General features: G+C 51.7%; 1 protein-coding gene across 4 annotated transcripts in view; it reads right to left on the bottom strand.

Annotated features, from left to right (window-relative positions):
• IGLON5 (IgLON family member 5) overlaps nt 1-21,460 on the bottom strand; it is a 305,924-nt gene that overhangs the window by 99,462 nt on the left and 185,002 nt on the right. For all 4 annotated transcript variants that reach the window (XM_075606322.1, XM_075606323.1, XM_075606325.1 and 1 more), the window contains exon 2: nt 19,917-19,995. In XM_075606322.1, the coding sequence (XP_075462437.1) occupies nt 19,917-19,995 (79 nt within the window). The remainder of the gene's footprint in view (nt 1-19,916; nt 19,996-21,460) is intronic.

The raw sequence follows: 21,460 nt of genomic DNA on the forward strand, positions 1-21,460 counted from the left end.
GTGTGACTTCTCTCTGCTCGTGGGTAATACACGCTCAGAGTATGACTTCTCTCTGCTCGCGGGTAATACACATACAGAGTGTGACTTCTCTCTGCTCGCGGGTAATACACATACAGAGTGTGACTTCTCTCTGCTCGTGGGTAATACACGCTCAGAGTGTGACTTCTCTCTGCTCGCGGGTAATACACATACAGAGTGTGACTTCTCTCTGCTCGTGGGTAATACACGCTCAGAGTGTGACTTCTCTCTGCTCGCGGGTAATACACATACAGAGTGTGACTTCTCTCTGCTCGCGGGTAATACACGCTCAGAGTGTGACTTCTCTCTGCTCGCGGGTAATACACGCTCAGAGTGTGACTTCTCTCTGCTCGCGGGTAATACACGCTCAGAGTGTGACTTCTCTCTGCTCGCGGGTAATACACGCTCAGAGTGTGACTTCTCTCTGCTCGCGGGTAATACACATACAGAGTGTGACTTCTCTCTGCTCGCGGGTAATACACGCTCAGAGTGTGACTTCTCTCTGCTCGCGGGTAATACATGCTCAGAGTATGACTTCTCTCTGCTCGCGGGTAATACACATACAGAGTATGACTTCTCTCTGCTCGCGGGTAATACACGCTCAGAGTATGACTTCTCTCTGCTCGCGGGTAATACACGCTCAGAGAATGACTTCTCTCTGCTCGCGGGTAATACACATACAGAGTATGACTTCTCTCTGCTCGCGGGTAATACACGCTCAGAGTGTGACTTCTCTCTGCTCGCGGGTAATACACGCTCAGAGTATGACTTCTCTCTGCTCGCGGGTAATACACGCTCAGAGTGTGACTTCTCTCTGCTCGCGGGTAATACACGCTCAGAGTGTGACTTCTCTCTGCTCACGTGTAATACATGTACAGAGTATGACTTCTCTCTGCTCGCGAGTAATACACGCTCAGAGTATGACTTCTCTCTGCTCGCGGGTAATACACGCTCAGAGTGTGACTTCTCTCTGCTCGCGGGTAATACACGCTCAGAGTGTGACTTCTCTCTGCTCACGGGTAATACACATACAGAGTATGACTTCTCTCTGCTCGCGGGTAATACACATACAGAGTGTGACTTCTCTCTGCTCGCGGGTAATACACGCTCAGAGTATGACTTCTCTCTGCTCACGGGTAATACACGCTCAGAGTATGACCTCTCTGCTCGCGGGTAATACACGCTCAGAGTATGACTTCTCTCTGCTCGCGGGTAATACACGCTCAGAGTATGACCTCTCTGCTCGCGGGTAATACACATACAGAGTATGACTTCTCTCTGCTCGCGGGTAATACACGCTCAGAGTGTGACTTCTCTCTGCTCACAGGTAATACACGCTCAGAGTATGACTTCTCTCTGCTCGCGGGTAATACACGCTCAGAGTGTGACTTCTCTCTGCTCGCGAGTAATACACGCTCAGAGTGTGACATCTCTCTGCTCGCGGATAATACACATACAGAGTGTGACTTCTCTCTGTCGCGGGTAATACACGCTCAGAGTGTGACTTCTCTCTGCTCGCGGGTAATACACATACAGAGTGTGACTTCTCTCTGCTCGCGGGTAATACACGCTCAGAGTGTGACTTCTCTCTGCTCGCGGGTAATACACGCTCAGAGTGTGACTTCTCTCTGCTCGCGGGTAATACACGCTCAGAGTGTGACTTCTCTCTGCTCGCGGGTAATACACGCTCAGAGTGTGACTTCTCTCTGCTCGCGGGTAATACACATACAGAGTGTGACTTCTCTCTGCTCGCGGGTAATACACGCTCAGAGTGTGACTTCTCTCTGCTCGCGGGTAATACATGCTCAGAGTATGACTTCTCTCTGCTCGCGGGTAATACACATACAGAGTATGACTTCTCTCTGCTCGCGGGTAATACACGCTCAGAGTATGACTTCTCTCTGCTCGCGGGTAATACACGCTCAGAGAATGACTTCTCTCTGCTCGCGGGTAATACACATACAGAGTATGACTTCTCTCTGCTCGCGGGTAATACACGCTCAGAGTGTGACTTCTCTCTGCTCGCGGGTAATACACGCTCAGAGTATGACTTCTCTCTGCTCGCGGGTAATACACGCTCAGAGTGTGACTTCTCTCTGCTCGCGGGTAATACACGCTCAGAGTGTGACTTCTCTCTGCTCACGTGTAATACATGTACAGAGTATGACTTCTCTCTGCTCGCGAGTAATACACGCTCAGAGTATGACTTCTCTCTGCTCGCGGGTAATACACGCTCAGAGTGTGACTTCTCTCTGCTCGCGGGTAATACACGCTCAGAGTGTGACTTCTCTCTGCTCACGGGTAATACACATACAGAGTATGACTTCTCTCTGCTCGCGGGTAATACACATACAGAGTGTGACTTCTCTCTGCTCGCGGGTAATACACGCTCAGAGTATGACTTCTCTCTGCTCACGGGTAATACACGCTCAGAGTATGACCTCTCTGCTCGCGGGTAATACACGCTCAGAGTATGACTTCTCTCTGCTCGCGGGTAATACACGCTCAGAGTATGACCTCTCTGCTCGCGGGTAATACACATACAGAGTATGACTTCTCTCTGCTCGCGGGTAATACACGCTCAGAGTGTGACTTCTCTCTGCTCACGGGTAATACACGCTCAGAGTATGACTTCTCTCTGCTCGCGGGTAATACACGCTCAGAGTGTGACTTCTCTCTGCTCGCGAGTAATACACGCTCAGAGTGTGACATCTCTCTGCTCGCGGATAATACACATACAGAGTGTGACTTCTCTCTGTCGCGGGTAATACACGCTCAGAGTGTGACTTCTCTCTGCTCGCGAGTAATACACGCTCAGAGTGTGACTTCTCTCTGCTCGCGAGTAATACACGCTCAGAGTGTGACATCTCTCTGCTCGCGGATAATACACATACAGAGTATGACTTCTCTCTGCTCACGGGTAATACACGCTCAGAGTATGACTTCTCTCTGCTCACGGGTAATACACGCTCAGAGTGTGACATCTCTCTGCTCGCGGGTAATACACGCTCAGAGTATGACTTCTCTCTGCTCGCGGGTAATACACGCTCAGAGTGTGACTTCTCTCTGCTCGCGGGTAATACACGCTCAGAGTGTGACTTCTCTCTGCTCGCGGGTAATACACATACAGAGTGTGACCTCTCTCTGCTCGCGGGTAATACACGCTCAGAGTATGACTTCTCTCTGCTCGCGGGTAATACACGCTCAGAGTGTGACTTCTCTCTGCTCGCGGGTAATACACATACAGAGTATGACTTCTCTCTGCTCGCGGGTAATACACGCTCAGAGTATGACTTCTCTCTGCTCGCGGATAATACACATACAGAGTGTGACTTCTCTCTGCTCGCGGGTAATACACGCTCAGAGTGTGACTTCTCTCTGCTCGCGGATAATACACATACAGAGTGTGACTTCTCTCTGCTCGCGGGTAATACACGCTCAGAGTGTGACTTCTCTCTGCTCGTGGGTAATACACGCTCAGAGTATGACTTCTCTCTGCTCGCGGGTAATACACATACAGAGTGTGACTTCTCTCTGCTCGCGGGTAATACACGCTCAGAGTATGACTTCTTTCTGCTCGCGGGTAATACACACTCAGAGTATGACTTCTCTCTGCTCGCGGGTAATACACGCTCAGAGTATGACCTCTCTGCTCGCGGGTAATACAGATACAGAGTATGACTTCTCTCTGCTCGCGGGTAATACACATACAGAGTATGACTTCTCTCTGCTCGCGGGTAATACACGCTCAGAGTATGACTTCTCTCTGCTCGCGGGTAATACACGCTCAGAGTATAACTTCTCTCTGCTCGCGAGTAATACACGCTCAGAGTATGACTTCTCTCTGCTCACGGGTAATACACGCTCAGAGTGTGACTTCTCTCTGCTCGCGGGTAATACACACTCAGAGTGTGACTTCTCTCTGCTCGCGGGTAATACACGCTCAGAGTATGACTTCTCTCTGCTCGCGGGTAATACACGCTCAGAGTATGACTTCTCTCTGCTCGCGGGTAATACACGCTCAGAGTATGACTTCTCTCTGCTCGCGAGTAATACACGCTCAGAGTATGACTTCTCTCTGCTCACGGGTAATACACGCTCAGAGTGTGACTTCTCTCTGCTCGCGGGTAATACACACTCAGAGTGTGACTTCTCTCTGCTCACGTGTAATACATGTACAGAGTATGACTTCTCTCTGCTCGCGGGTAATACACGCTCAGAGTATGACTTCTCTCTGCTCGCGGGTAATACACGCTCAGAGTATGACTTCTCTCTGCACACGGGTAATACACGCTCAGAGTATGCCTTCTCTCTGCTCACGAGTAATACACGCTCAGAGTGTGACTTCTCTCTGCTCACGGGTAATACGCGCTCAGAGTATGACTTCTCTCTGCTCGCGGGTAATACACGCTCAGAGTATGGCTTCTCTCTGCTCGCAGGTAATACGCGCTCAGAGTATGACTTCTCTCTGCTCGTGGGTAATACACATACAGAGTGTGACTTCTCTCTGCTCGCGGGTAATACACGCTCAGAGTATGACTTCTCTCTGCTCGCGGGTAATACACGCTCAGAGTGTGACTTCTCTCTGCTCGCGGGTAATACACACTCAGAGTATGACTTCTCTCTGCTCGCGGGTAATACACGCTCAGCTCAGAGTATGACTTCTCTCTGCTCGCGGGTAATACACGCTCAGAGTGTGACTTCTCTCTGCTCGCGGGTAATACACGCTCAGAGTGTGACTTCTCTCTGCTCGCGGGTAATACACGCTCAGAGTATGACTTCTCTCTGCTCGCGGGTAATACACGCTCAGAGTATGACTTCTCTCTGCTCGCGGGTAATACACGCTCAGAGTGTGACTTCTCTCTGCTCGCGGGTAATACACGCTCAGAGTATGACTTCTCTCTGCTCCCGGGTAATACACGCTCAGAGTGTGACTTCTCTCTGCTCGCGGGTAATACACGCTCAGAGTATGACCTCTCTGCTCGCGGGTAATACACATACAGAGTATGACTTCTCTCTGCTCGCGGGTAATACACGCTCAGAGTGTGACTTCTCTCTGCTCACGGGTAATACACGCTCAGAGTATGACTTCTCTCTGCTCGCGGGTAATACACGCTCAGAGTGTGACTTCTCTCTGCTCGCGAGTAATACACGCTCAGAGTGTGACATCTCTCTGCTCGCGGATAATACACATACAGAGTGTGACTTCTCTCTGTCGCGGGTAATACACGCTCAGAGTGTGACTTCTCTCTGCTCGCGAGTAATACACGCTCAGAGTGTGACTTCTCTCTGCTCGCGAGTAATACACGCTCAGAGTGTGACATCTCTCTGCTCGCGGATAATACACATACAGAGTATGACTTCTCTCTGCTCACGGGTTATACACGCTCAGAGTATGACTTCTCTCTGCTCACGGGTAATACACGCTCAGAGTGTGACATCTCTCTGCTCGCGGGTAATACACGCTCAGAGTATGACTTCTCTCTGCTCGCGGGTAATACACGCTCAGAGTGTGACTTCTCTCTGCTCGCGGGTAATACACGCTCAGAGTGTGACTTCTCTCTGCTCGCGGGTAATACACATACAGAGTGTGACCTCTCTCTGCTCGCGGGTAATACACGCTCAGAGTATGACTTCTCTCTGCTCGCGGGTAATACACGCTCAGAGTGTGACTTCTCTCTGCTCGCGGGTAATACACATACAGAGTATGACTTCTCTCTGCTCGCGGGTAATACACGCTCAGAGTATGACTTCTCTCTGCTCGCGGATAATACACATACAGAGTGTGACTTCTCTCTGCTCGCGGGTAATACACGCTCAGAGTGTGACTTCTCTCTGCTCGCGGATAATACACATACAGAGTGTGACTTCTCTCTGCTCGCGGGTAATACACGCTCAGAGTGTGACTTCTCTCTGCTCGTGGGTAATACACGCTCAGAGTATGACTTCTCTCTGCTCGCGGGTAATACACATACAGAGTGTGACTTCTCTCTGCTCGCGGGTAATACACGCTCAGAGTATGACTTCTTTCTGCTCGCGGGTAATACACACTCAGAGTATGACTTCTCTCTGCTCGCGGGTAATACACGCTCAGAGTATGACCTCTCTGCTCGCGGGTAATACAGATACAGAGTATGACTTCTCTCTGCTCGCGGGTAATACACATACAGAGTATGACTTCTCTCTGCTCGCGGGTAATACACGCTCAGAGTATGACTTCTCTCTGCTCGCGGGTAATACACGCTCAGAGTATAACTTCTCTCTGCTCGCGAGTAATACACGCTCAGAGTATGACTTCTCTCTGCTCACGGGTAATACACGCTCAGAGTGTGACTTCTCTCTGCTCGCGGGTAATACACACTCAGAGTGTGACTTCTCTCTGCTCGCGGGTAATACACGCTCAGAGTATGACTTCTCTCTGCTCGCGGGTAATACACGCTCAGAGTATGACTTCTCTCTGCTCGCGGGTAATACACGCTCAGAGTATGACTTCTCTCTGCTCGCGAGTAATACACGCTCAGAGTATGACTTCTCTCTGCTCACGGGTAATACACGCTCAGAGTGTGACTTCTCTCTGCTCGCGGGTAATACACACTCAGAGTGTGACTTCTCTCTGCTCACGTGTAATACATGTACAGAGTATGACTTCTCTCTGCTCGCGGGTAATACACGCTCAGAGTATGACTTCTCTCTGCTCGCGGGTAATACACGCTCAGAGTATGACTTCTCTCTGCACACGGGTAATACACGCTCAGAGTATGCCTTCTCTCTGCTCACGAGTAATACACGCTCAGAGTGTGACTTCTCTCTGCTCACGGGTAATACGCGCTCAGAGTATGACTTCTCTCTGCTCGCGGGTAATACACGCTCAGAGTATGGCTTCTCTCTGCTCGCAGGTAATACGCGCTCAGAGTATGACTTCTCTCTGCTCGTGGGTAATACACATACAGAGTGTGACTTCTCTCTGCTCGCGGGTAATACACGCTCAGAGTATGACTTCTCTCTGCTCGCGGGTAATACACGCTCAGAGTATGACTTCTCTCTGCTCGCGGGTAATACACGCTCAGAGTGTGACTTCTCTCTGCTCGCGGGTAATACACGCTCAGCTCAGAGTATGACTTCTCTCTGCTCGCGGGTAATACACGCTCAGAGTGTGACTTCTCTCTGCTCACGGGTAATACACGCTCAGAGTGTGACTTCTCTCTGCTCGCGGGTAATACACGCTCAGAGTATGACTTCTCTCTGCTCGCGGGTAATACACGCTCAGAGTGTGACTTCTCTCTGCTCGCGGGTAATACACGCTCAGAGTATGACTTCTCTCTGCTCGCGGGTAATACACGCTCAGAGTGTGACTTCTCTCTGCTCACGGGTAATACACGCTCAGAGTATGACTACTCTCTGCTCGTGGGTAATACACGCTCAGAGTATGACTTCTCTCTGCTCGCAGGTAATACACGCTCAGAGTGTGACTTCTCTCTGTTCACGGGTAATACACGCTCAGGGTATGACTTCTCTCTGCTCGCGGGTAATACACGCTCAGAGGCTCAGTCTTTGACTCTGTCTTTGATTGAGCCACCTGTGCTGAAGCTAGGATATCGTGAAAACCTGACCTGTTGGGGAGGGTGGCTTGAGGACAGAAGTTGAGCACCCCTGAAATATAGAGCTATAGTACTGCGATGTCCTATCTTCATTTCAACAAGGCCATATAGCACAAGCACCTGCAAGGCTCCCATCACCCACATATAATTCGGACAAACCCTCTATTTCAAAGACTGAGCCACTGATTGAGTCACCTGTGCTGAAGCAGGGATATCCTGAAAACCTGACCTGTTGGTGGCCCTTGAGGACAGGAGTTGAGCCCCCCTGGGCTAGCCCTTCCCATCCCAAATAAAGCTACACAGGGGTAATACACGCTCAGCTCAGAGTATGACTTCTCTCTGCTCGCGGGTAATACACGCTCAGAGTGTGACTTCTCTCTGCTCGCGGGTAATACACGCTCAGAGTGTGACTTCTCTCTGCTCGCGGGTAATACACGCTCAGAGTATGACTTCTCTCTGCTCGCGGGTAATACACGCTCAGAGTATGACTTCTCTCTGCTCGCGGGTAATACACGCTCAGAGTGTGACTTCTCTCTGCTCGCGGGTAATACACGCTCAGAGTATGACTTCTCTCTGCTCCCGGGTAATACACGCTCAGAGTGTGACTTCTCTCTGCTCGCGGGTAATACACGCTCAGAGTATGACTTCTCTCTGCTCGCGGGTAATACACGCTCAGAGTGTGACTTCTCTCTGCTCGCGGGTAATACACGCTCAGAGTATGACTTCTCTCTGCTCGCGGGTAATACACGCTCAGAGTGTGACTTCTCTCTGCTCGCGGGTAATACACGCTCAGAGTATGACTTCTCTCTGCTCGCGGGTAATACACGCTCAGAGTGTGACTTCTCTCTGCTCGCGGGTAATACACGCTCAGCTCAGAGTATGACCTCTCTCTGCTCGCGGGTAATACACGCTCAGAGTGTAACATCTCTCTGCTCGCGGGTAATACACGCTCAGAGTATGACTTCTCTCTGCTCGCGGGTAATACACGCTCAGAGTATGACTTCTCTCTGCTCACGGGTAATACACGCTCAGAGTGTGACTTCTCTCTGCTCGCGGGTAATACACGCTCAGAGTATGACTTCTCTCTGCTCGCGGGTAATACACGCTCAGAGTGTGACTTCTCTCTGCTCGCGGGTAATACACGCTCAGAGTGTGACTTCTCTCTGCTCACGGGTAATACACGCTCAGAGTATGACTACTCTCTGCTCGTGGGTAATACACGCTCAGAGTATGACTTCTCTCTGCTCGCAGGTAATACACGCTCAGAGTGTGACTTCTCTCTGTTCACGGGTAATACACGCTCAGGGTATGACTTCTCTCTGCTCGCGGGTAATACACGCTCAGAGGCTCAGTCTTTGACTCTGTCTTTGATTGAGCCACCTGTGCTGAAGCTAGGATATCGTGAAAACCTGACCTGTTGGGGAGGGTGGCTTGAGGACAGAAGTTGAGCACCCCTGAAATATAGAGCTATAGTACTGCGATGTCCTATCTTCATTTCAACAAGGCCATATAGCACAAGCACCTGCAAGGCTCCCATCACCCACATATAATTCGGACAAACCCTCTATTTCAAAGACTGAGCCACTGATTGAGTCACCTGTGCTGAAGCAGGGATATCCTGAAAACCTGACCTGTTGGTGGCCCTTGAGGACAGGAGTTGAGCCCCCCTGGGCTAGCCCTTCCCATCCCAAATAAAGCTACACAGCACTTATCCACTCTCTGGGTGAGCGTCACTGTGTCACAGCTGTTCTATGCGGACAGGGCACCTATGTTATTTAGATCCGCAGAGCGTGTAGGGGAGTCCCTGCAATATATACGTAGTTACACTGGAAGTTCAGCCGCAGTGTTGGTGCCGGAGAGAAGCAGATTCACTGTAAATTCGCATTGTGGTAAATGTTAGCGGACGAACAGAAGAGTTCTTCATTGATGAAACGATCGTGTCCGTTACATATGAAGACGCTTTGCATACTCATTTTATATATCAATGTTAGTCTACTGAAAGGTATCACAACCTGTGAAAAATCTTCAATGGGAATGAAATCTCTCTGCTCTCTATCCTCCGTTCCCTCTCCAAACTCGCTCCTCCTCATCAATAAAACTCCCAACCCTGTAATGTGAGAGACCCTGAACCATCTCGTCTCTTTCATGTGAAGACCTCACTTCTCTGTGTATTAACTGATCCCCCCTCCTGCCGGCAGCAAGCCATGTAATATGTGCAGTATATTTAAACACGGTCATATGTCTGAGTACTAACCTGTCCGTGTATCTGAGCAATGTGTCCCTGCCTGTTTCTGTTCCAGCTGAGAGGGATACGTGGAATCCCTTCTCCAAAGAGCTTAAATTCCTATGTAGCTGTGAACATATTGCAATTACAGTCGCAATGTCACCCTGCACAATCTCGTGTTTGGCACCTGAGCCAGTGAGATAAGGTAACCTGCCCAAGGTCACAGAGCGCTGGTGCAAGGTCACCCACACATCGCATGGGCCTCCCATACCCGAGGACCGTGCCTTAAAAACTGAGCGACTCCTTCATCTGCTACAGCGCACAACTGCGCCTAGAATTATCTAGAATTATCTGCACGGCTCTTTATTAAGAGGCATCTGCATCATTGTGCACCTGCATTAAGAGGCGCCTGTATCATTGTGCACCTGCATTAAGAGGCACCTGTATCATTGTGCACCTGCATTAAGAGGCACCTGTATCATTGTGCACCTGCATTAAGAGGCACCTGTATCATTGTGCACCTGCATTAAGAGGCGCCTGTATCATTGTGCACCTGCATTAAGAGGCACCTGTATCATTGTGCACCTGCATTAAGAGGCGCCTGTATCATTGTGCACCTGCATTAAGAGGCGCCTGTATCATTGTGCACCTGCATTAAGAGGCGCCTGTATCATTGTGCACCTGCATTAAGAGGCGCCTGTATCATTGTGCACCTGCATTAAGAGGCGCCTGTATCATTGTGCACCTGCATTAAGAGGCGCCTGTATCATTGTGCACCTGCATTAAGAGGCGCCTGTATCATTGTGCACCTGCATTAAGAGGCGCCTGTATCATTGTGCACCTGCATTAAGAGGCGCCTGTTTCATTGTGCACCTGCATTAAGAGGCGCCTGTATCATTCTGCACCTGCATTAAGAGGCGCCTGTATCATTCTGCACCTGCATTAAGAGGCGCCTGTATCATTGTGCACCTGCATTAAGAGGCGCCTGTATCATTGTGCACCTGCATTAAGAGGCACCTGTATCATTGTGCACCTGCATTAAGAGGCACCTGTATCATTGTGCACCTGCATTAAGAGGCACCTGTATCATTGTGCACCTGCATTAAGAGGCGCCTGTATCATTGTGCACCTGCATTAAGAGGCGCCTGTATCATTGTGCACCTGCATTAAGAGGCGCCTGTATCATTGTGCACCTGCATTAAGAGGCGCCTGTATCATTGTGCACCTGCATTAAGAGGCGCCTGTATCATTGTGCACCTGCATTAAGAGGCGCCTGTATCATTATGCACCTGCATTAAGAGGCGCCTGTATCATTGTGCACCTGCATTAAGAGGCGCCTGTATCATTATGCACCTGCATTAAGAGGCGCCTGTATCATTATGCACCTGCATTAAGAGGGGCCTGTATCATTGTGCACCTGCATTAAGAGGCACCTGTATCATTGTGCACCTGCATTAAGAGGCATCTGTATCATTGTGCACCTGCATTAAGAGGGGCCTGTATCATTGTGCACCTGCATTAAGAGGCACCTGTATCATTGTGCACCTGCATTAAGAGGCATCTGTATCATTGTGCACCTGCATTAAGAGGCGCCTGTATCATTATGCACCTGCATTAAGAGGCGCCTGTATCATTGTGCACCTGCATTAAGAGGCGCCTGTATCATTATGCACCTGCATTAAGAGGCGCCTGTATCATTGTGCACCTGCATTAAGAGGGGCCTGTATCATTGTGCACCTGCATTAAGAGGCACCTGTATCATTGTGCACCTGCATTAAGAGGCATCTGTATCATTGTGCACCTGCATTAAGAGGCGCCTGTATCATTGTGCACCTGCATTAAGAGGCGCCTGTATCATTGTGCACCTGCATTAAGAGGCGCCTGTATCATTGTGCACCTGCATTAAGAGGCGCCTGTATCATTGTGCACCTGCATTAAGAGGCGCCTGTATCATTGTGCACCTGCATTAAGAGGCACCTGTATCATTGTGCACCTGCATTAAGAAGCGCCTGTATCATTCTGCACCAGCATTAAGAGGCACCTGTATCATTCTGCACCTGCATTAAGAGGCACCTGTATCATTGTGCACCTGCATTAAGAGGCACCTGTATCATTGTGCACCTGCATTAAGAGGCGCCTGTATCATTGTGCACCTGCATTAAGAGGCACCTGTATCATTGTGCACCTGCATTAAGAGGCACCTGTATCATTGTGCACCTGCATTAAGAGGCACCTGTATCATTGTGCACCTGCATTAAGAGGCACCTGTATCATTGTGCACCTGCATTAAGAGGCACCTGTATCATTGTGCACCTGCATTAAGAGGCACCTGTATCATTGTGCACCTGCATTAAGAGGCACCTGTATCATTGTGCACCTGCATTAAGAGGCACCTGTATCATTGAGCACCTGCATTAAGAGGCGCCTGTATCATTGTGCACCTGCATTAAGAGGCACCTGTATCATTGTGCACCTGCATTAAGAGGCACCTGTATCATTGTGCACCTGCATTAAGAGGCGCCTGTATCATTGTGCACCTGCATTAAGAGGCGCCTGTATCATTGTGCACCTGCATTAAGAGGCGCCTGTATCATTGTGCACCTGCATTAAGAGGCGCCTGTATCATTGTGCACCTGCATTAAGAGGCGCCTGTATCATTGTGCACCTGCATTAAGAGGCGCCTGTATCATTGTGCACCTGCATTAAGAGGCGCCTGTATCATTCTGCACCTGCATTAAGAGGCGCCTGTATCATTCTGCACCTGCATTAAGAGGCACCTGTATCATTGTGCACCTGCATTAAGAGGCGCCTGTATCATTGTGCACCTGCATTAAGAGGCGCCTGTATCATTGTGCACCTGCATTAAGAGGCGCCTGTATCATTGTGCACCTGCATTAAGAGGCGCCTGTATCATTGTGCACCTGCATTAAGAGGCGCCTGTATCATTGTGCACCTGCATTAAGAGGCACCTGTATCATTGTGCACCTGCATTAAGAGGCACCTGTATCATTGTGCACCTGCATTAAGAGGCACCTGTATCATTGTGCACCTGCATTAAGAGGCACCTGTATCATTGTGCACCTGCATTAAGAGGCACCTGTATCATTGTGCACCTGCATTAAGAGGCGCCTGTATCATTGTGCACCTGCATTAAGAGGCACCTGTATCATTGTGCACCTGCATTAAGAGGCACCTGTATCATTGTGCACCTGCATTAAGAGGCGCCTGTATCATTATGCACCTGCATTAAGAGGAACATGTAGCTACCTGTTCTCAGAGGAACCCGTCTCCTGCACAGTACGTTAATAACACGGTTAGTCCATCAGAATAAAGGTACAAACCATGTTTTCCGGTACAGCAGAGGATCGCAACTCCAGTCCTCAAGACCCGCCAACAGGTCAGGCTTTCAGGATATCCCTGCGTCAGCACAGGTGGCTCAGTCAAAGACTGCTTCAGCACAGGTGGCTCAGTCTTTGACTGAGCCACTTAATTGAGCCACCTGTGCTGAAGCTGTAATATCCTGAAAACCTGACCTGTTGGTGTGTCTTGAGGACTGGAGTTGAGCCCCCCTGCTGTGCAGTATTAATGTTAGGATAAATGTGTATCTGGGTGGCTCTGTATTAAGGACAGTGACCTGTGTAGTAGCTCTCTCGTTACCATGCTCCCGCATTGCAAAGACACGTGCCCTGCTTCGCTCCCGCTTCTCAGTGACATGCACGGCTATCTCTTAAACTGTGATAGTGCCAAGCAGGGCACAAGTGCACAGAAACTCTTATGGACTTTAATGGAAGATTCAGTACAGTAGTGCCCAGATCGGCACCATCGCAGTTCAATGAATAACCCCCACAGTTAGAGAATAACCCCCACGGTGTATACATTGAGACAAATATGACTAGCGCAGCGTAAAAATAGTGTATATTTACACGTATGTATCATTTCATATACCGCAAACATGGCCGCGGGGTCGCCAATAGAAAGGGACACCATCTCCTGATGACATCACAGCTTACTATTGGCTGCCAGAGCCAGGCTGACCCCGGAGGCCATATTGTGTCCACCGAAACGTGCCAGCGCCCAATAACAGGCCAGACTGCACCTTTAAGAGCCACATACAGCCACGTGTACCTGTGTAATGCACAATGTGCAGCTACATGACAGTATGTGCATGAAATCCTATGTGGGATGTTTTCATGCACGAGAACTACTTCTGTATATGTGCCTACCTCTGTATTAAAGCAGCAATTTGGAGAGTTGTAGGGTGGAAGCGGGGTGTCTCCGGAGCTGAACGTGTTACTTTAATCTCCGGGGACCGCTCACTCCCCGAGATACTTAACTCCATAGAGGATGTCAGCAGCAGCTCCGACTGGGCTATCAAAATGGCCGCTAAAGTGTTGCGCGGGCCAGTAGGAAGCCGTGACATCATGCCTTGCGGCTCCCTACTGGCCCGCGTGACCAGGACACTGAAACCTGCGGAGCTGCCGCCGGCGCCCCCGTCCGAGGGGCTCCCCTGAGACCCCCGCGGGGGAGTATCTGCTCCGTTAACCCCTCCGCTTCCAGTGGACGCAGCGACGCATGGTATCCCCGACCCGTCTGACCGATATCGCTGCGCGTATCCGGGGGGGGGTGACACGCGGTGTCACCGTCCCTATGCTCATCCTGCCTCAGCCCTGCCCGCAGAACGACGCTGATTTCCGTGACACCGGCGGGTAACTTCTCCTGGCGCCTGCTCCCCATCGCCGACACCTGCTGAGGCCTGTCACACAAGATGGCCGCTGCGAGACGCCGCCATGATTAGTATCAGCGCTTGGTTCCCTGCAAAGAGCCCGCTTACACCCCGCAGAGCAGTGCCGGGCCCGGCAGGGCAGGAAGGGGGTTAATCTCCCCTTTGTCACAGCTGCCCTTCGGCAGTGAAGGGGTGCGTAGCCGTCGCGCTGATCTGTCCCCGTGGGAATGTGCGCCGGCGTCCCCTCTCTCCCGGCACCCCCCCTCTCTCCCGGCACCCCCCCCTCTCTCCCGGCACCCCCCCTCTCTCTCCCGGCGCCCCCCCCCTCTCCCGGCGCCCCCCCCTCTCTCCCGGCGCCCCCCCCCTCTCTCCCGGTGCCCCCCCCCTCTCTCCCGGCGCCCCCCTCCCTCTCTCCCGGCGCCCCCCCCTCTCTCTCGGCGCCCCCCCTCCTCTCTCCCGGCGCCCCCCCCCTCTCTCCCGGCGCCCCCCCCCCTCTCCCGGCGCCCCCCCCTCTCTCCCGGCGCCCCCCCCCTCTCCCGGCGCCCCCCCCCTCTCTCCCGGTGCCCCCCCCGCTCGCCTGACATGTGTCGGACACACAGCGGCGGAATCATTGAGTTAGTCTGTTTGCGGTGGGATTGCAGGCGGAGATATTATAGAGGAAGGGTCCGTATCTTCACGGCGTCTCGCTCCGGGGGGACAGCCGGGGATGTGGGGCTCGGGACGTGTCTGTGCGTGACATGTCACAGATGTAGAAATGGCTGTCACCCAACCAGCTGAGATACAAAGAACCTTAAGGGGTTGGGTTATCTATCGTTACCTCTGTCTCACTGAGCAGATATATCTCCATCCATCACACATCTGTCTCCTGCAGTGACAGCCACAGCTATCTCTCACTGTGCAGCTGTGCATGTGGCACACACAGCTATCTTTAAATCAGTCCCCTAATGTCTCATTCTGCTTCACAGTGACACACATCGCTGTCTCTCTCTATGCTCCGAGCCCTCTCTCTCACTGTGATCCGAGCCGTCTCTCACTGTGATCCGAGCCCTCTCTCTCACTGTGCTCCGAGCCCTCTCTCTCACTGTGCTCCGAGCCCTCTCTCTCACTGTGATCCGAGCCGTCTCTCACTGTGATCCGAGCCCTCTCTCTCACTGTGATCCGAGCCCTCTCTCTCACTGTGATCCGAGCCCTCTCTCTCACTGTGCTCCGAGCCCTCTCTCTCACTGTGCTTCGAGCCCTCTCTCACTGTGCTCCGAGCCCTCTCTCACTGTGCTCCGAGGCCTCTCACTGTGCTCCGAGCAGTCTCTCACTGTGCTCCGAGCAGTCTCTCACTGTGCTCCGAGCCGTCTCTCACTGTGCTCCGAGCCGTCTCACTGTGCTCCGAGCTGTCTCTCTCTATGCTCCGCGCTCTCTCACTGTGCTCCGAGGCCTCTCTCACTGTGATCCGAGGCCTCCGAGCCGTCTCTCACTGTGCTCCGAGGCCTCTCTCACTGTGATCCGAGCCATCTCTCACTGTGCTCCGAGGCCTCTCTCACTGTGATCCGAGCCCTCTCTCTCACTGTGATCCGAGCCCTCTCTCTCATTGTGCTCCGAGGCCTCTCTCACTGTGATCCGAGCCCTCTCTCTCACTGTGCTCCGAGCCGTCTCACTGTACTCCGAGCAGTCTCTCACTGTGCTCCGAGCAGTCTCTCACTGTGCTCCGAGCAGTCTCTCACTGTGCTCCGAGCCCTCTCTCACTGTGCTCCGAGCCCTCTCTCACTGTGCTCCGAGCCCTCTCTCACTGTGCTCCTAGCCCTCTCTCTCACTGTGCTCCGAGCAGTCTCTCACTGTGCTCCTAGCCCTCTCTCTCACTGTGCTCCGAGCCCTTTCTCTCACTGTGATCCGAGCAGTCTCTCACTGTGATCCGAGCAGTCTCTCACTGTGCTCCGAGCCCTCTCTCACTGTGCTCCGAGCCCTCTCTCACTGTGCTCCGAGCCCTCTCTCACTGTGCTCCGAGCCCTCTCTCACTGTGCTCCGAGCCCTCTCTCACTGTGATCCGAGCAGTCTCTCACTGTGCTCCGAGCCCTCTCTCACTGTGCTCCGAGCCCTCTCTCACTGTGCTCCGAGCCCTCTCTCACTGTGCTCTGAGCCGTCTCTCACTGTGCTCCGAGCCCTCTCTCTCACTGTGCTCCGAGGCCTCTCTCACTGTGATCCGAGCCCTCTCTCTCACTGTGCTCCGAGGCCTCTCACTGTGATCCGAGCCGTCTCTCACTGTGCTCCGAGGGGCCGTGGGGAAGGGGCCTCACCACATACTGAGTAAGGGGCCGTGGGGAAGGGGCCTCACCACATACTGAGTAAGGGGCCGTGGGGAAGTAACCTCACCCCATACTGAGTAAAGGGCCGTGAGGAAGGGGCCTCACCACATACTGAGTAAGGGGCCTCACCACATACTGAGTAAGGGGCCGTGGGGAAGGGGCTTCACCACATACTGAGTAAGGGGCCGTGGGGAAGGGGCTTCACCACATACTGAATGAGGGGGCGTGGGGAAGGGGCCTCACCACATACTGAGTAAAGGGCCGTGAGGAAGGGGCCTCACCACATACTGAGTAAGGGGCCGTGGGGAAGGGGATTCACCACATACTGAGTAAGGGGCCGTGGGGAAGGGGCCTCAGCACATACTGAGTAAGGGGCCGTGGGGAAGGGGCCTCACCACATACTGAGTAAGGGGCCGTGGGGGAGATTCATGGCGATGGCAGATAACACTGTATCAGGTGCATTATCCCGCAAAGGCCTTTACAGTGGATGAGGGGCCGCCCCGTGCTAGACGTGTCCTCGTGCTGCTTAGTAAATGGGACGTACACGATCGCTCCCCTGTGATATATTAGGAAATATTTAACCCTGCTCATTCTATCTTTCTCGGGGTGGTATTTGTGTGGGACAGCAGCGTATTGGGGATGCGTAGGGGCGATGCACTAAGATCGGCAGCTGACACTTTATTTAACCCTTTCAATGCTGAGCAGGTCCTCCTATCGTGTGCCCCTTTGAATTCACAGCTGCATCGTATCTTAACCCCTCCAGTGTACATCTGCATCGCCTCAAAGGCAGGCGCCTGATGGGGTTCCCCAAGAGCTGCTCCCCTCTTCTGCACAGGACCAGCGTGCTAAGGGTTAACATTTGCTTGTACTTTGTGGAACATCAACCCCGCCCACTGTAATGTTAATGAGCCAAGAGGACAAAGAACTTGAATTCACAGCTGCATTCAATCTGAACCCCTTCAGTGTACATCTGCGTCGCCCCAGGGCGGACAGCCTTTGGCGCAGCTAAAGGGTGTGAGCCGTTTGCTGCCCTTCGCTGATGTTTGAGGATGTTAAAGCTTCTCTATTTTAATCTGAAACTCACCAGCCCTTTAATCCCCTGTAACCAACTTTCCAACTCTATCTGTCCATAAAATGGCTGAGAAGTGACTGTATAAGCTCTGGTCATGTAATGTAACCATGTATTGTTATAATCGGTGCCCAGGACATACCTGAAAACGAGACGTAACTCTCATTGTATTACTTCCTGGTAACGCATTTTATAAATACAACGCATCACCGGCTCCCGGCGTTCCTGCGTCTCTCCTGCCTAGTGCCGAGCACACGGTTACACATCCAACCCCTCCACGTACGACACCGCGTAACGTACATTAATGGTGTGCAGCCGGACACTTTCATCTTGTTGCCGGGCAGCGTCCTCATCCCCTTCAGCGTCTCCGGCACTGAATGGGTTACAGTCCACCCCCGACCTGCGCAGGGATTTCCGGATGCCTGTGTCCGCCCTTTCATTCCCCGGTCTCTGCTGCTTTCCCATCTGTTCAGCCTCCGCCGCTGCAGCGCAGCCTCACAATAGCACTGCTGGCCTCCGCCGACGGCCACTGTTCCCCTTTTCTCTGGCTCGCCGCGCCGAGCCTCGCTCCCCGCAGCCTGCCGCTTTGTGCCGTCCCAGCGGGCCGAGCCTCGGCTATTTTTAGCCAGCTGGGGCCACTTCTCATAATGGCTACGGCAAGGTGTATTGAATCGGCCCCGGATTAGTTTCCGCAGCGGATAAAGCGGCTTTTAGTGTCGACACGACCTTCTCTGGGCCTCTAGGGCAAGGGGTGGCCAACCTAAGTCCTCAAGGGCCACCAACGGGCCAGGTATTAGGGATATCCCTGCTTCAGCACAGGTGGCTCAATCAGTGGCTCAGTCAAAGACTGAAGCCACAATATCCTTAAAACCTGACCTGTTGGTGGCCCTTGGGAACTGAAGTTGCCCCACCCCTGCATCAAGCCCCGATACGGGCGATCACCCACCGCTCCCACTTTCTGACACGGCAGGTACAGAGGGATCGCGGTGCGATGCTTCTGCGCCCGCGGATCTCGGCGAATCCCCCCCATGTGATGTGCACCCCGTTACTCCCCGGCGAGCGTCCGCAGCAGGAGTCGGGGGCGAGTTACTTGCCGTATAGATCACCCCGGGATGCAGCAGATTCTGCGTCTCTTTCACGCGGGCACGGAGAGCTGCCAGCTCAGATGTGCCATCACCATCCCTGACTACACTGCAAACAATGGGCGTGTGACGCGGCACAGTGTTCTTTGTGCTGACGCCGAGCGCATTCATTTATAGGAGACGATTGTGCCCGTGCAGCTGGTTACGGGGGGCGTATTAGCATTGTATTGTTTTGTGTCAAATAAAACAAGACCAAAATGTGGAGGCTGTTTTGACATATGCAGCAGGATGTGAGTGTACACGGAGTTAAAGCCGCAATACTACATTCCCCGTTACTTGCCGTTTGTTTTTTCTTATCTGTGTGTGTAAACCGTGTGACAATATATCATTCTACATTTTTACCTAAGCTGGCAATCGTTTGGTGCTCCTATTAGTAATCTCATCCTGATGTGTGGCTAACATAATGGCCGCCTTGCAGTTTCAATCCATCCTTCAGTCAGTGTAACTCAGCAGCCATAATGTATCCTTATATTACCAAGGTAACATTATCTATTGTTACAGTTTACAGCTCAAACTGCAGGGAACATTGGCAACAAATTCTCACAAACAGGAAAGTGTAGCAAATATATTGCACTGCAGGGAAGTGGGATAAATCTGCTACAGGAATTGGAGGATGCTATAAAACAGATTTTAAAAACGGCATTAAGAGTTGAATAATAATTTTAAAAAATGCAGTAAGTATTATCTAATACTACAGAACTGGTGTATTTAAAAAAAAAATCTATTTCACATGTTTTGCTGCGTTAAACCCTGTGAGTCTGTGACATTCTGCACTCGTATGCTGCTCTGTGTATATCTGCCCGGGGTGGCGTCGGCAGTGCCAGGGCAGGGGGGTGGCTACAGCTTACCTGAGAGTGGCATTATCCCCTTGAGTCACGGTGTAATTGTCAGCTGGAGGGATGAACTCCATACAGTGAACAACGAAGACTGGGCAGCAAGATAAGAGAGAGCAAGATGGAAAGAAAGAGAAGGGGAGTGAAAGAGAGTAGACAAGGGGGAGCGCAAAGGGGGGGGGGGGGAGAGGAGGTGTAGATAGAGGGCAGAAAAGAATGCAAGAGGGATGGAAGGGAGTAAGAGGCAAGAGGAGGAGGAGAGGGCAAGTAAAGGAAGTGGGGGGATGGAAGAAGAGAGAATGTGGTATAATGTGTGTGTGAGGGACACGGAAGAAGAGAGAATGTGGTATAATGTGTGTGTGAGGGACACGGAAGAGAGAATGTGGTATAATGCGTGTGTGGGACACGGAAGAGAGAATGTGGTATAATGTGTGTGTGGGACATGGAAGAGAGAAGGTGGTATAATGTGTGTGTGGGACATGGAAGAGAGAAGGTGGTATAATGCGTGTGTGGGACATGGAAGAGAGAATGTGGTATAATGTGTGTGTGGGACATGGAAGAGAGAAGGTGGTATAATGTGTGTGTGGGACATGGAAGAGAGAAGGTGGTATAATGCGTGTGGGGGACATGGAAGAGAGAATGTGGTATAATGCGTGTGTGGGACATGGAAGAGAGAATGTGGTATAATGTGTGTGTGGGACATGGAAGAGAGAAGGTGGTATAATGTGTGTGTGGGACATGGAAGAGAGAAGGTGGTATAATGTGTGTGTGGGACATGGAAGAGAGAAGGTGGTATAATGTGTGTGTGGGACATGGAAGAGAGAAGGTGGTATAATGCGTGTGGGGGACATGGAAGAGAGAATGTGGTATAATGCGTGTGTGGGACATGGAAGAGAGAATGTGGTATAATGCGTGTGTGGGACATGGAAGAGAGAAGGTGGTATAATGCGTGTGTGGGACATGGAAGAGAGAACGTGGTATAATGTGTGTGTGGGACACGGAAGAGAGAATGTGGTATAATGCGTGTGGGGGACATGGAAGAGAGAATGTGGTATAATGCATGTGTGGGACACGGAAGAGAGAACGTGGTATAATGTGTGTGTGGGACACGGAAGAGAGAAGGTGGTATAATGCGTGTGTGGGACACGGAAGAGAGAATGTGGTATAATGCGTGTGGGGGACATGGAAGAGAGAATGTGGTATAATGCGTGTGTGGGACATGGAAGAGAGAATGTGGTATAATGCGTGTGTGGGACATGGAAGAGAGAACGTGGTATAATGTGTGTGTGGGACACGGAAGAGAGAATGTGGTATAATGCGTGTGGGGGACATGGAAGAGAGAATGTGGTATAATGCGTGTGTGGGACATGGAAGAGAGAATGTGGTATAATGCGTGTGTGGGACACAGAAGAGGAACAGGTAAAGATTGATGAAGAGACAAGTTGATGGCAACAAGAAAGAAGGATGGGAAGGGAGAATAGAAAGGAGACTTGTTAGAAACATACTGTCTGACGTTGCATACATTATACACACTTAAAGCACGTTCTGTTCTGTGTACA

Source organism: Ascaphus truei, chromosome 6 (assembly GCF_040206685.1).
Source record: "Ascaphus truei isolate aAscTru1 chromosome 6, aAscTru1.hap1, whole genome shotgun sequence".
NCBI classification, from domain to species: Eukaryota; Metazoa; Chordata; class Amphibia; order Anura; family Ascaphidae; genus Ascaphus; species Ascaphus truei.